The 16,747-nt window shown below is 37.6% G+C and overlaps 1 protein-coding gene across 3 annotated transcripts in view; it reads left to right on the top strand.

Annotated features, from left to right (window-relative positions):
- The first annotated feature begins 596 nt into the window (after positions 1-596).
- Positions 597-16,747, top strand: part of LOC137281942 (phospholipid-transporting ATPase IF-like) — a 107,543-nt gene continuing 91,392 nt past the window's right edge. For 2 of the 3 annotated variants that reach the window (XM_067813673.1, XM_067813672.1), the window contains exon 1: positions 668-815. In XM_067813673.1, coding sequence (XP_067669774.1) covers positions 753-815 — 63 coding nt within the window. In that variant the 5' untranslated portion in view covers positions 668-752. Of the gene's footprint in view, positions 816-16,747 lie in introns of all 3 variants that reach the window. The other variant, XM_067813670.1, reaches the window with a different exon arrangement.

Here is a 16,747-nt window from a genome sequence, read left to right as displayed (position 1 = left end):
TTTTTGTTTTGGGTTTGGATTTTATGACTCTTATGCTGATACTGTATTTTTTATTTCGGGCTTGTTGTGGGGGATTGGGTTTGGGGATTTTTGTTTCTAATCCAAGCAGCACTGTGGGCCTACTGAGGACAGTAGATACCATTCTGACTGTCCCACTCGTTGTCCAGCATGTTGTTGTGGTTGTCAGCATGGACTAGCTGACTTACTCTTCAAGATCCATGCAGTCATATATCGTTCTCATGCATGGTAGCGGTTAAGCATATTGACTAGACTGTCAATGTTACAACGCATGAGCATGTAGTATACATTCCGTCTTCTCCGTGTGTTCGTGCATGTGCCGAGTCTGTGCCATAGCAGCCGACAAATGTGAAGCACCTGTTGCTGTGTAGTATTTTACTTACAACTAACTAATATTAAGTAAGTAGAGGTATACCTGAAAATTATGCCCTGTGGCGAACGATATGTCAATGTATATGTCAAATTAGCTAAATATTGAACTAAATAAATAGTGACTTTAAACATACTCTTATGTGTCCAGCAATTAGATCTAAATATTGTACAGAGCGAATAGATGTGTTGTTAGTTGTTCATATAATATGTTCTCGGTTAATTGGGACGAAAGTGTGGCGATCTTAGTTCAGTGTAAACGGTAACGTGTGTTCAGCGACAGTGATAATAATTCGGTTTCTACAATCGGTGATGTTCATATTGAATGTGCTGAAGATTCCCTTGAAAGTACAGAACAGAGCAACATGTCTTCCCTGGGTTACCGAAGATTTGGTGGGAGGCCCACTTTCCCCTTTGAGTTTGACTTGGTAGGAAACTTGAATTTCACTACTGTACAAAAAAGCTTAGTCAAGTTGTCACTGCTAAATCGACGAGTTAATTACACTATATTTTTCCATTATTATATTTGTCAAGGAGAACTTATATGCAATGTCTTTGTTCCTTATCGTGTCTTAATTGTGCAACAGTGAGGCGACCTCATTCTACCTGAAGTGTAAACAAGGGGTTAGAATCTAGACGGAGAGTGAGGAGCTTTTCAAAAACACACCGGACTTTACTAAACTTTCTCAAAATGCATGGTCATGTATTAGAATTTCTCACTTTGTTTTGCAATTTCAGCCTGACAACTTGACTGATTGTTCTAGAGGACATGTTTATTCATGACGATTAAGGGATAACCCATGTTTCCTTTTCAAGGTTTCGAGATGACTACCCATATGAATGTTGCAACCAGGATGTGTTTTGATTAGCCAACCATAACGAGATCACCTCAGGGTGTATGAATTAGACCTACTAATGTGCAGCTGCTGTTGTGCAGAGATATGGCTGTAGTGAAATTCCTCCAAGGCATCTGTAGAATTACTCAAGATTCGATTAAGGTTCCTGGCTGGGAAATGTTGTTTCTTTAGTAGACAGAAGGCTTACGGTCAATACATGTATAAGAAAGCAGTGAACCTTTTCTGATGCTTTTCACTCTAATTGAGAGTATTCTTTTTGCATAATGATATTTCTCTAGCAATACTCCCCAACTTTAGGATGTAGAGTATGAGTTGCTTCCCTTATGTGTGCCAGTATTCTATGATTACTGGTTATATCTAGTCTTGCACGAGTCTATAAGGTAAAAATGAATAGTTTAAATTATAATTTCTAAAAAATACTAGATAACTGACTGAGAACTTGAGATACTGTCCACTTATCAAGTGTCAGATTTGGGAGAAATTTTGAGTGGGTCCAAATTGATGAAAATAATGTTTCTGGACCCCTTCCAATGTTAAATAGATGGGCAGATTTAAAATAGAGGGGGTGCTCACTGAATTTGTTGAGTCAAAACACTCCAAAACCCTCTCTTGAGCCAACACTGCTTATCTAGACTTGCGTCTGCCTCTATACATCCGTAGGCTCAGCATTCAGTACTTGGTACATTCAGTGAGCCTTGGTGGAAGGCTAGGATTTGTCATATCTCCATCCCTCCACATCCTACATTAAGGCAATAGTGAAATCATTGACTGTTGTTTGTTATCGCCAGCAACGCGTTTTGCAGGGGGTATTTAAATGCACCTTGTCTGTGCGTGCATGCGTCTGTCCATCCATGCACATTTATCTTTTCCGGAGCAGAACTCTAAAACCATTCAATATTTCTTCACCAAACTTGACATATAGATTGGTCTAATGGTGTAATGGTGCCTTTTGATAGTTTTGGAATTCTGAATAAAATATTTTTGAAGTTTCCATAGCAACAAGATTGACTTTGACTGAAGTTTGAGGTAAAGCGGGGGATATTGATTATTGTGTCTACTTGTTTGTTGTTTTATGCTACTCTTTACAATGCTCCAGCTATATGATGGCAGTCTGTAAATCAGCCAAGACAGGAATATGCAGTCCAGTGACTGATATGATGAGTATTGATCTACTCAGCTGTCTGTATTCATTCTAACTCACAACTAGTCACTCTGCCACCTGAGACTTATGAATCTTGCCAGAATTAGCCATGTATGGTATCAAATAATGTAGTGGTATATTGTATTATCTTGATGAGGCTAAAATGTTTCCTTTGTTGTTTCTAGATGCTATGCTGCAAAATGCCACCAGTAATAGTGTTAAAATATTGCTAAGATGTTAATTTTCATCCTATTAAATTCTTGTAACACTCTGAAATGAATGGCCTATCATAACAAATGAAACCAGGAAGTCTTTTCTTTCCGTCTAAGTTTTTCCTAGTCCCAAATTTGTCTTGTCGAATTGGATACCATATTACACACATATGATTATGATTTTTGGTTTGAACAATTTCAGTTCTGACATTTTATTTCAGTTGTGTTAACCAGGCAATTTCAGTTATCACTGAAGCATGTCGCAAGTAAATATGACATTTGATTTCTTGTACAGTAATGATATATGTTAGAATTTGTCTTTATGAACCCACACCTATAGTAAGAAGTGACTAACGGGATCGGGTTTGCAACTCGATGCACTTGCCTGAGCATGTCATCAAATCCCAATTGTGTAAACTGATGCTCATGATATTGATACTGGATTGTCTGGTCCAGGCATGATAATTTACAGTCTGACGCCATATCAGACCAGACAATCTAGTGATCGCACTTCTTTTGATGAGTAGACTGAATATTTCCATTCATTGTCAAGATAGATTTTAAAGGAGGGGAAAAATGCTCTTTCTGTGAAAAGAGGTTTGTCAGTGATTACACGATGCCATTTAGAAAGTGGTCAAATGCAACATATGTCATATTTGGGATTTCACTTTCTTAGTAAAGTACAAATTCTAGTACTTTTTTCGGTTGAGTCCCATCCGGGATTCGAACCCGCACCCTCAGAGTCAGGCACCTAATCGCCAGCACACAAAGTCAGCCGCCTAGCCCGCTCAGCCACCGCGACTTCCAAGGTGGCTGAGCGGGCTAGGCGGCTGACTCTGAGGGTGCGGGTTCGAATCCCGGATGGGACTCAACCGAAAAAAGTACTAGAATTTGTACTTTACTGAGAAAGTGAAATCCCAAATATGACATAGGTTGGTCAGTAATCATAAAAGAAAACATATGTCCTCACTGAATAAAAATGCAATATCTGATGTACATATGGAATCAACCTACTGTTGTATCCTGCAATATGATATATGTGGTGCACAGATGGCAAGCAATAACGGTCGTGCTGTACTGGATATGTGATACAAAGATACTCCTCAGTGCACTTGTAGTGTTTGGTGGCAATACTGTCTCTCCTAGTGATATTGGTGAGTTCATTGAACACATTTGCTGGTGTCATTCATTTGGAATCAATGCTGATCATGTGTTTTGTCAGGCCATGTGTTGTATGTACACAGTGAACACTGAACAGCTGTCTCTGTCCCAGGGGTTAAAATGTTATCGGTGTATGGACACTGCGGGCGTGGCCCCCTCACTCATGCTCCAGTTGTTGACATTTTGTCCAACATTGTTTAATAGCTTCCATTAGAACTGATGATAATCTTAAAATACATCCTTGATTATCAGATAAAATATATATCCCCATTTTAGTTGAAATTACCTCAGATCATCCCTCTACGATATCCATCACGACTTATTTTTTCGTTACCATGGTAACATTCTGTTTTCGTTCACACACGCACTGACTAGCTTCCATATTGCATTGAAGTCTAATAGAACTTCTGATCCTCGTTTCTTGAAGATACTGTTTTGTTTTGATGCACATGCATTTTTACCACATTTTGTGCTAGGGTGTGCTTGGCGTTGTCACTGCCAGAAGCACTCATAAAATGTCTTAATATTATATGGCTTTGAGTTGCCCTGTGTAGTATTTCTATGGAATGACTGCTGTCTGTAAATATCTGAGCCAGGTCCAGACTATCAGATTCCACTGAACTGCATCATATGCCACTGGGGTACATTGATAAGCATTGAGCCTGATGGCTCATGTTCATGAACCAGATACGAGCATGTGTGAGTTGTCTCTTATTGTCAGCAGAGCGGCAGCAAATGTACTGCTGAAGCAATTATGTTTTGTATCACGGGTATTGGGTGATGAATACACATATTCATTCATGAATACCTTATGTTTTGATTTTAAGGAGTTATGCTACAAAAATGTCTTGAAACTGCTTTGTTTGAAACAATTCAATCATTCAGCACAACAATGTATCTTTTACACAAAAGGTTTCAGAACAAATATTTCAGAAAATCAAGGTTATACGTTCACCGAAGTAAAGACCTCCCATTACTATTTTCAAGGTAATTAGTAACTATAGGAGCTTTATAAGTCCTACAGAAAATAACAGATCATGAAAATTAATGAAATGTCACAGCCTGTTTCATCATTTCTTAGATCACATGCTTTTTATTTTCCTGGTCATGAATTTAATACAGTGAATATTATTGTGCATTTACCAGATGCAGTAAATGCATATTCTGTTTACATATGCACATAGTGGAGGCACAGGTGTGAATGAGAATAAGAAATATTTTGGTTTTTGTCGGTGTAAGTCTTTGAATGGCATGTAGAAGTGATACCCGTAAGGAAGAGACGTTTTCATGTTTGTCAACTTCTTTGTTATGAGGAACAGAATGTTTTGGAGTGTAACCATACTCACAACAGGCATGTGTTCCACGCAGTAAACAAATTGACATCCAGAAAAACACTTTTCTTAGTCACTGTAGTTGGAACTACTTCGATGTCATTGTATGGGTAGTACTGTGTGTCTTGTGTTAAACCTTCTACCTTGTTTGATTGACGACAGTGTTGCTATACAATATTGAAGTTATAAAAATATGTTAACATCTGAGCCTGATCCAAAAGGTCCTTGTTTATGACAGCATAATTGTTTTGTTCAGTATGCATTAGTTCCATGTCCAAGGTATATTTTTCATCAAATGATTTGTCGTGGACACCTCTTGATTGTCCTGTCTTCAATCATTAATCACGTGCATAGTTAGCATAATCAAGGCGGTATTCATCGCAGAGATGAGTGTAGGCGACATGGATGATCTAGTCTTACTCTGCTGTTTACACATACCATGTTTACTATGCGTGTCCCATCTTTTATCTAAGTGGGACATTGTTTCTGTCAATATCGGCAGGTTTCCAAGGTTTCTCACAAAACAACTAGCAAGACATTTTCAATCAATTTTAACCTTTTATGCTGTAATTCCTCTCTTATCAACATTTTTTGTTTTTGAATTTCCAGAAATCTTTTGGTTAATGAAGATATTTTTAGCATGACATGATTGAAGAATAGGTACATACATGTGCTTGGTAGAGGAACATTTTTAATGGTAGTGTTAGTGAAAAATTTTTTCGTAATAGTGGTTAAATTCATTAGAAGAGGGGAATATCAGTTTTATTGACCAGGAGATAATACATGACATTACCATTATGATGCAGAAAGGATTGAGAAGTGCACTGTCTAGTGTGCAAATTCAATTTTGTGCCAGTGAATGTTGTAGAAAATGCAGGGATTGAAATTAATTTATTTTTTTCAAGTGTTGTCTAGTGGGAACTGTCATGATAATTTAAGCAGCCCATTTCAATTTCAAGAGTGTCATAAATTCATGGTCTATTAAACTGAACTTCAAAACATTACATGACTTGAAGTGAATGTAAACGTTGTACTTGTAACATTCAATAATAAATCATGAGTAATAAAACATTGCTAGGTATGTATTTTTGTTTATTTACTGACCTCAAACTTTGGAAAGACATTGATGAGTAGCTGTCTGGCTGACCTGTACACTTTATCATTAGTCATTATTTATAGTGTCACCTTAAGTCATGAGAGATAATAACGATAAAAACATGCTTTAATGCACTTTCGGAAACAAATCAAGTGTGGCGTAAGGGCATGCAGGTAATAATTTAACTGTGCCATGTCAATCTTAGTCGTGCCATATGTACGATGGTACTAGTAATTTTGATCCCTGAAATGTAATGGGAATTCTGCATTTCCTCAAGTAACAAATGCTCACTATTAGTAGGTTTTTTGGACTGACATCCTGAAAGATGCAGTGTGTGCGCATATCTTTAGTAGGAAGAAATTATATTTTTGTCTCTGGTAATGTGTGAAAATGCATGTTGTGATATGATGAATTTTACACAACTCTACCCTTGTCAAGTTAAGTATAATATATAATGGCCGAGATGGGGCACCAGTTGTCAACATGTCATGTTTAAGACCTGAGTTTAAATCCTATGATGGTACAAAAATTGAAGACCATCCTTTCTGTTTTTAGTATATAAATAGTATATGTTATAGCAAAGAAGGATATATATTCCATAGTTTTCAATATCTTTCAGTGGCATTTTAGAAGTGTTGCAGCTATGGCCATAGAGTATATTTAAATTGTATATTTAAAGTTTTGTCACAACCACATGCAGTTTGGGGGTGAATTTACTTGATGTATAGTTTAAGTGATTACATTAGTATGAAATGTTGCATTGAAAGGAAAAATGTTAAAATAATGTCAGCTTTATGTTCTATACTTTTTCAATACAATCATTATCCGGAAGCTCTTGAATGCAACAGACCTTGAGACACGGCTGCAGAACACACTAAGGAACAAGAAGTCAAAAGTGTCCAGTACTGTCAGTAGCAAATGCTGGTTGGGTTTACACAGTGATAAGTAGAAGTATATTTAGGGTGAGACCTAGGGCTGACACACGTGGAAACTAGGGGCCGTTTCATGAATATTGTGGGTCATGTAGTACATGTTCATACTGTGGTAATGTCTGTCATTAAGAAGTGTAGGTTGTCCTCTGCGCTACTTACTGCCCACACCGGACTTCTTTATCATGTTTGTGGTCCCCTTTGACCTCATTCATCCTGTGTTGTATTTTAGCCTGATTTGTTAGTGCTGCATCATGGCTGTTGATTGTCTGTTCTCAATGTGTTGCCTGCCCTCTTTTTGAAATAACTCAATATGGTATTATGATGTGATAGTGTGAAATTTTATGCTGCATGTACATAACATGCCCTGGGGCGAACAGTTATATTAGACATATCTGATATCTAATGGTGCTGAGATTGTGATTCCTAAAATGTGCTGAGGCCAAATGAAGATCCAATTATGGTAGCCGGGCAGTGATTAGTTGCAGCTCCTTAATACAGTGAGAACGGTATTTCGTACTGACAGTCTTGGCAAAGGTATAATGATGTTTACTGATACATCACTGTTCTAGTGCAATAGATAAGTTGTTACCCATGACATTGCATTATTGACACTGGCCACTCAGTACCCGGGCTGAGTGTGGTATTTGAAGTATGTACATCCTGTTCCTGGTGCCCGACACACCTCAGGGTGTTTAGGTCAGTCACTACAGGTAACGCAAAATGGGCCACAGGGGTCTGTGGGTCTATCCATTGAACCTCAGTCATGCAGTCTTGTAGTGTGTCACACACCTGTTAGTGTGTACACTTGTCACTGTAGACACCTGTTAGGGTGTATTCTTGTCACTGTAGACACCTACAGAAATACTAAAATACTAGTACAAGCAGCCACTGCAAACACTTAGTAATGCATGTTGATTGCTAAAAAATGTGCAATAATCATTAATGTCGCCTTCAAATAAAATGTTTCCTTCCAAAACCCCTCCGTCCTGTGCACCAGTTCACCAAAACCAATCACCAACCCATGCCATCCATGAACCATTGCCTCTTCAGTGTTCATAAGTTGAGACCAACGTCTTTTCTTGCAACTTTCTCCATGATTCATCACAACAACTGAGCTTGGGTTTTAATCCATTTTGACATGAGGTGAAAGAGCCTTTTCACCAGAGAGGGTAGAAGGGTCACAAAAAATCCATGTACACCTCATGAAAGTGTCACAGATCCCAGAGTGAATCTTGAGTTTCAAGTTCCAAAATCTATTAGTTATGAATGATTGTGTTGTAATCCTGTCAGTTGTAAGTTCCTGTGACTGTCATCAAATTCTCAGCGGATATCTGTATCTGTCTGTATCTGTATCTGTGTTGTGACACTGAAGAAACCAAAGATGGTATTATTACAGCAGATGAGAGAGAGTAAGATCTTAGTCGCGGGAACCACCTGCATGTTGAAATCCCTTGACGCTTATACTATTGACAGTGTTGTCAGGCAGTTGATTTCAGCTGATGCCAGTTCTTAGAAAGAAAGATTCTCAGTATTGGTCGGTCCTGGAGTTGGTGTTTGTGAGGCTCTATTGTTGTTGCACATGTATCTGTTGATGATGTTGCTGGCATCATTGTCATACAAGGTGGTAGCTTTGACGTTCCGGCCTGGTCTTCTCGGCTTCAGGCATAGTTTGTCAAATGGAATTAAGCTGGTACTAAACCCTCAACAACACTGTACATGCAAGCAAGTATGATGTCAGTATACGCTCAAGTATGAATCATCATGATCATGAGTTTGTGTCCACTGAGATATCGTGCAAGCTATTTATTCTTTCCAGCTGTAGTAGTACAGTGTAGAACTAACTGACAGTGAGGGCTGATAAATCATCAGAAATACTGGTTCACATTGTGACACCACATTGTGTATCGTGCTGCTTTTAAGGTACACCAGCATACCAATTAATGTCACACCTCTAATTCAAGTGGTTTATAGTGAGATAAGATAATGATTTATCTTCTGGACGCAAGGGTAGGTCATTCAGGTACAGACTCAGGTACTACTGTCTGAAAGTGTGGGGATTGACATACCATAATATCTGTATTGTAAGAACTGCATAAGATTCTTCCAGTTTTGAAGTTTTTTATAAATATACAGCTGAAGACAATTTATGTGTGTTCAGAGTAACTTGTCATAAATTGTTTTTGTATTAACATGAATGAAATCATGTGTCAATGGTTACGGTCAGATCAGTAAATCAGGAAGTCAACATGGTTAATACAGAAGATTTTGTCTTTTTTTTTAAATGTTCAAATGTGAAAACCTAACAAAAAGAATATTTGTTTTATATGTAGAATTTATTAATTCTTTATACCTTACAATCCCAAGGTATGAGATTTATTGGGGTAAATAAGGTAGTCCCTGCTCTCATGCATATGTACGGATAATGATAGGTTTCCTGAAAAGGCCCAAATAATGGAATGTATTAGGTTAAATATGGTAGTCCATGCACATTTGTAGACATGTGGATAATGATAGGCTGTCTTTACAAGGCCAAGGTACAGGATTTATTAATGTAAATACAATAGTCCCAACTCACATGTAGACATGTTGATACAAAGATACAGTATAAATAAGGGTCAAAATGGTAATCCCAACTCTCATGCTCATCCAGGGATAATGATAGGCTGTCCTTAAAAGGCCAAGGTTCAGGGTCAAAGTTACTAGTCTAGAATGGTGAAACTGAAGATTGGTTTATCAAGACTTTTAGTGATACCTAATTGAAATATCCTGTACCAGTAGCCATGTGCATGACAATGGACTTTTCACTTCCTTGAAAACTAAATTAAAAATGTATTTTTGAGAATTTTCATAGAATTATTGAAAACAGCATGGTTTCTTTTTTTTCTTTTTTTCTTATTAATTAACATACAGTGGTGTTACTTGGGAGAATAAGGATATGTTTGAAAGTAAATTTTGATTTTTTTTTTCTTTTGCCTTAATTTTTGGTTATTGAACATAGAATGCCTTCATCCCTGTTACAGTTTATAGTTATGACTCTGGAAACTTAAGCATTGTTGGGATTAGGAAAAACTGGTTTTTCTTTTCACATTTATCGCTACAATTTATGTAGTTGATGTATGAAAGTGTGAAATATCTGTTTAGCTGAGTTCAACCTAACCACAGTTCCATCTGGTAGGGAGATAGGAAACACATTAAAGAACAAATAAACTCAATTTTTTGGTACTCTTTTTATCACTGCATATGAAAGACTTCTGGTTAGTCATAAACGGAACACCAGTTTTTAAAAAAAACAACTTGTTAATTAATACCAAGCGCTCAAAAGTTGCTAAAAAGCCGTCTGCTTCTCTCTCGCCCGCAAACGAAACCGCAGACAAGACTTCCTGATTTCTTGACGTCACCAAAGATATGCCGAATTGTTGTGTTGCCATCAATTTTTCCTCGGGGTCAGGTGGTGGTGTCACTATGCACAGATTTCTACCGGACCCTGTTGTTTGTGCTTAAATTGGTTGTTAGTGTGTGCAAAGTGAGTGTTGTGGAAGCCTGTGGTATATACTAAATTTCTTCACTTGCTAAATTTACTTGGTTTGTAACGTTCACTCATCAGTATGTAGACACTTGTCAATATACGTCTTTATACTTGGTCTTATAATCCTGATTACTTTATAATCATAGCTTGTATGCATTTTGAAACTTAATAAAAAGAAGCGATCTGCGAATGTATAACAGGAATGTAATATGTAGACATTTCATAGTTTGCCTATATGAATCATACTTCGCACACACACCCTAGTGTATGTCTGCATTATTACACTTCACGACGAAAACAATGATTCTGTTGAACTTAATAAAAACAAAAATGCAAATATTAAAATCAAAGTTAAAGGAGCATTGTCAGGTTATTTCCTTGTTCGAGGAATGTATCCACCAATATCCACAAAAACGAGTGATAATTATAATCCATCTGCAGATTTCCCAAGTGATGTGTCTTTTAATAGTCTAATATACGAAAATGTGATGTATCGTTTCAGGTTTTTCACATTGCTGTATAGTTTCATTGGTTACCCAAGATAGCACACCTGGCAACTAATTGCATAATGTGCGTCATTCTTTTTAAAAAGTTATTTAGTTAGCCAATAGTGAGCAATCAATCAATATACTGGAGCTTAATCCTTGAAAGAAGGGTGTTGTTTGTACGTAGACACAGACATGACAGAGTGTATTCAGTATAGATTATTAAATTTACATACATAAACACTACCTTTTGACAAATCCTCCATTTAAATCCGCGTAAAACTAATTTATTAATCAACGTGTTATCGGTTAATCCTTTGATCGATCCAGACACAAGAAATGCCAAATGGGGGCCTTTGTCAGGTAATCTAAGTGGCGTTACCACTAATTATACCTGTTATAAATTCATTGACTGAGCATCAAGTGAATGATGACAAATAACATGTAGGTTTATACCACCTAACACAGATTACAAGCTAGCGACACCAAGTGATTTTGACAGAATTGTCTATGAAAACAAGGGTTGTAACTCGAAAACTAGGCAAAGCAGGAGGCAAAACTAAATGATAGATTGTGAGAACATGTAGCTTTCATTTTTCTCAACAGCTTTCACGATTTCAGGTTTGTTCAAACCTGTAAACAAAATAGTTAAACCCCTGAAATGTAGATGAATACTGCACAGACCCTCATTTCTTGACCTACAATAATGTCACATAGACGCACCACTCTGATTGGTTGAAATTTTTCGTTTGCGGCTGAGAATTGTGCATTGTTGACAAAGGTTGATTAAAGTTAATTAAAGATCGAAATGAGTAGTTTTAATGGCGGGTTTCATTTATAGCGATGTCAGCAAGTGATTTTGTGTTTGTACCCTACCAGAGTATATGTGATCTTTAAAACAAACCATATCGAAATTAGACTTAGCTTCATTATAAACGATAGCTGACATAAACAATTTTAACTTTCATGCGGAAACTCATAATTAAGGATTTAGCAACCATGGAGTCTCACTATCACAGAGTTTATAAAAAGAAACAGTCAGGAGGGGTCATCTCAAGAACAAAACCAGGATGGATGTAGGAGACGATGGTTGGGATGAAGATAGACATGTCAGCTAAGATATGACAGTCCTTAAGGGGAATTCCTGGGGAAGTACACAGCAGATAACAATTTACAAATAATATCCAGTCCTGTCTATCTTCTGGTGCTCATGCCATCAGTATGTTTTAAGACGTTATCAGGGTTATCAGGTATCAGACTCTGTAACATATCCCAGCATAAATTTTATTAAAGAATTACTTTTCAGATCTTAATCAATAGGTATATGTCATATTCAACACACATGAAAAAGCACAAAACATCTTTTAGATGACCCCTTGTGCCTGTAGGCAGCAGATGCATCCCAATGAACACCCAGTTAGGCTGAAGTGGGTTATTTTGAAATATGGTATTTGCAGTTGTGTAAATTTTAGGGATGCAGAGTAACAGTCTTAAACAGTTTTTGTTGTTGTTTTTATCTGTTTCTGACAGTACTTTGGTTGGAAAGTTTATCTTAGAAGCAATAATTATTACCCTGGTCAATGAATCCAATGTACAGTATTCAGTTGCCTTTCAGCTCCCTGCAGTATGTGGATTATGGTTCAAAAACTTCAACTCTGTCTGGTCTGGAAAGGTCAGCTGACACTTAAATAAAAAAAATGTTAATTATGTCAAGAGCTCCTTTGAGGGTAATAAACTTTGACGTTTTGATCAATGTCTAACATAAAAGCATATTATTCTTTTCACACTTAATATTAATATTATATGATTGTATGACCTTGGTAACTGTATCAATATGTTTAAAATTAAAATATATACAGGCACTACCTACTATCTGTTTTGTTAATAGTATATAAAACAACACTATAGGGGGTCGGAAGTTGTTGAGGTTAGTTGTGGCATCCCCCAAAGTGGTGTAGGCCTTAAACCTCGCTCCCTCCCTCCCTCCCTGCCTCGCTCGCTCACTCACTCACTCACTCACACTCGCTCACACTCACTCACTCACTCACTCACTCACTCACTCACTCACTCACTCACTCACTCACTCATGCTACAAGAGCAGTGGCCCATTGTGTATGACACAGTGGAGTTCCAGGTTGGAACAGGTCCTCTCTCCAATGCTGGTCGTAAGAGTAGACAACTGGATGTTTAGTCCATGAATGTATAGTCCCTGAATATGTACTTGTGATAGTAACAATTGGATCCATTTTATCTGAAACAGAGTCAAACTAGCCTGGGGATTTCTCTGTATTTGTGTAACTTTGACAATGTAGAAATATTTAATAAGGAAATGTATTTTAGATTTATCGTGGTACAATATTGGTCAACAACAGGAATTTGAAATTTTCAATAACAGGAGTTAATTGTCCTCGATTCCTCCTCAGTGAATATCTGTGTCTTCAACGCAAATCAATAGAATATATATGTTAATGTATCTTTTTATTACTGATGATCATAATGCACATTAAAAGATTTTTGTATAAAATCATCCTATATGTTCATTTGTAGCATCGTCAGTGGAACCCCTTGAACATTGTTTAGCAAATATTTGATATGTCATGCAGTGTGGGCGGCACAATAGTGTGTGAAATTAACCGTCACCAGTTTTAGCCTTGAGTTCCTCAGTGTTTATAAATGTTTGAGTGACATTTCTGTTAGACTTGTTTGTAGATATACAACTCAGAGCTCATCAAGATATACTGGTATCCTGTCACACTGGGTGTTTCGTGCTTGTTCAATGCTGGAAAGGGCAACCAGCAGGCATCCATCAAATGTGAAGTTTCATGCTTTTAATTGAGATTCATTATAAGTCAGTCTGATGTATTGACCAGAAAAAGTTTCACTGACACGTGTCAGTGTAGAATGTCAACACATATCTAGCTGTCCGTCACCAATGGCCATGGCGATAACAGAAGTGTCCAACTTGAGATAAGATTATTGGCTAGATTTAGTATCTGTCTCAGTTAACATCAAAGCATCTTGATGTAAAATAGTCCCATTGAAGTTGTGTCCATGTGAGATTCGGAGCGGACTTAACAAGACATGTGCATCTTGAAGTGCAGTCATGCTACTTCCTGCTTTAACTCGAAGAAGAGAGGCAATGAGTTCGTTTTCCGTAACGTGGTAGGTTTTGATGAGGAGGATGTCTCTTAGACTTTTATTTTGCCTTGTTCTCTATGCTACTGTAGTTTGGTTAGGAAACAAGTGATGTGACTTTGCATGTATTTATGTAAGGTATGGGGGTAGAATACTACTACTGATGTTTACTGTCACTTTCGACAGTGATTCATATACATACTTATTATTTAGTATACTCTGATTTGATATACCTGTGATGATCTGGGTGAGAATTCATCTTTAGCAACCCATGCTTGTATACCAATGTTCATGATATTGATCATTTGAGTGTACAGATTTGATTACTGAAAGACCTCTGCCATATTATTATTGCCAAAGTGTTCCGCGTTGTCATATTATTAGAATAATGCGAAAGGCAGCATAAAACTCACGCAGTAGAAGCTTTGACAAAACAGACAACTTTATTGATAACAGTTTCAGGTTTATTTCATATAATATTGCTCTGAAGTAGATTCTCACCAGCTGGTTTATGTTTTCCTTAAAAAAATCCCTTTAAACATTCAAAACTGTAAACAACAAATATGCAGGCACGTTGTAATTTTGGCTACTAACTTTCATATCACTTCAGTGGTTTCTATCAAATGACAATTAAACATTCCGAACTGAAAGCGGCAGTTTTGAGAATTAGAGTAAAATCTTTTCCACTTTATGTACATATTCTGAAAATCAAGTTAAACGTTTTGACTGGACAGATAGGCTGATATTAGATTTCTTGCTTTCAAGTGTCCTCATGTAGTGATCATCAGGCTACACCTGAAAATTAGGTCACATCAGCAGTCACAGGACCACATTCTGGACATTCAAAATGAAATCTTTGCTAGATAATCTCCTAATTGGGTTCAGTGCTAGATAATCTCCTAATTGGGTTCAGTGCTAGATAATCTCCTAATTGGGTTCAGTGCTAGATAATCTCCTAATTGGGTTCAGTGCTAGATAATCTCCTAATTGGGTTCAGTGCTAGATAATCTCCTAATTGGGTTCAGTGCTAGATTATCTCCTAATTGGGTTCAGTGCTAGATAATCTCCTAATTGGGTTCAGTGCTAGATAATCTCCTAATTGGGTTCAGTGCTAGATAATCTCCTAATTGGGTTCAGTGCTAGATAATCTCCTAATTGGGTTCAGTGCTAGATAATCTCCTAATTGGGTTCAGTGCTAGATAATCTCCTAATTGGGTTCAGTGCTAGATAATCTCCTAATTGGGTTCAGTGCTAGATAATCTCCTAATTGGGTTCAGTGCTAGATAATCTCCTAATTGGGTTCAGTGCTAGATAATCTCCTAATTGGGTTCAGTGCTAGATAATCTCCTAATTGGGTTCAGTGCTAGATAATCTCCTAATTGGTTTCAGTGCTAGATAATCTCCTAATTGGGTTCAGTGCTAGATAATCTCCTAATTGGGTTCAGTGCTAGATAATCTCCTAATTGGGTTCAGTGCTAGATAATCTCCTAATTGGGTTCAGTGCTAGATAATCTCCTAATTGGGTTCAGTGCTAGATAATCTCCTAATTGGGTTCAGTGCTAGATAATCTCCTAATTGGGTTCAGTGCTAGATAATCTCCTAATTGGGTTCAGTGCTAGATAATCTCCTAATTGGTTTCAGTGGGCTATAAAGAGCAAGCTAGGTCAGGGGACAGGTCAAAAGAAAAATGTCAGGAAAAAACAGAATCACTGAACCTTTAGACATTCCCTGGCTCACCTTGATCTATTGTTGAAATAGTGTTGAGATCAACATGAAATTATGTAATATTTACGCTAAAGATAGCATCTGTGCTTAGTTCATACAGAGTGTTGAGATCCAACATGAAAGTCCTTCTGAAATATACTGAACATCATTGAAAACGCACCACCTGTAAATTTTGAAATAAGGCAATAGAATCTTTTGGAAATGGAAAATTAATGGTGGGAATTTTGATAATAACACACTAGATCGTAAATAACGCTCTACAGTAAAAAACGGATCGTTCGAACACATCATCGAACACATCACATGAAAACAACAAAATTCATGCACATCACACACGAAGGGCACAAATTGCATGCAGAAAGCATGCTGTTCAGGGGTATAAATGACCTTCGGCACAAAACCGTTCTCATTTTCGCAGTACTTTCGTAAGTAAAGTTTTTTCGCCATGCCAAGATTGTCACCAGAGGAACGAGAACAGGCCTTGGGTATGTTGCAGGTCGGCGCTTCAAGCAGAAACATTGCACGACGATTTGGGTGTCATCATTCGACCATTCTGAGGCTTGCTAACAGATACCAACAAACAGGAACCAGCAGGGACCGGCAACACCCAGGTCAGGCACGTGTTACCACCCCTCGTCAAGATCGAGACATTGTACGGCGCCATATTCGGGATCGAACCTTGCCCGCTGCCAGAACCGCCAACGCTGTCCAGGGTCGACGTGGTTTGATCAGCGCTTCCACCGTCCGACGCCGTCTCCG

This window comes from Haliotis asinina, chromosome 4, assembly GCF_037392515.1.
Source record: "Haliotis asinina isolate JCU_RB_2024 chromosome 4, JCU_Hal_asi_v2, whole genome shotgun sequence".
Lineage (NCBI taxonomy): Eukaryota > Metazoa > Mollusca > Gastropoda > Lepetellida > Haliotidae > Haliotis > Haliotis asinina.
The sequence above is the reverse complement of the archived record's forward strand: the minus strand, read 5'-3'. Positions and strand labels throughout refer to the sequence as shown.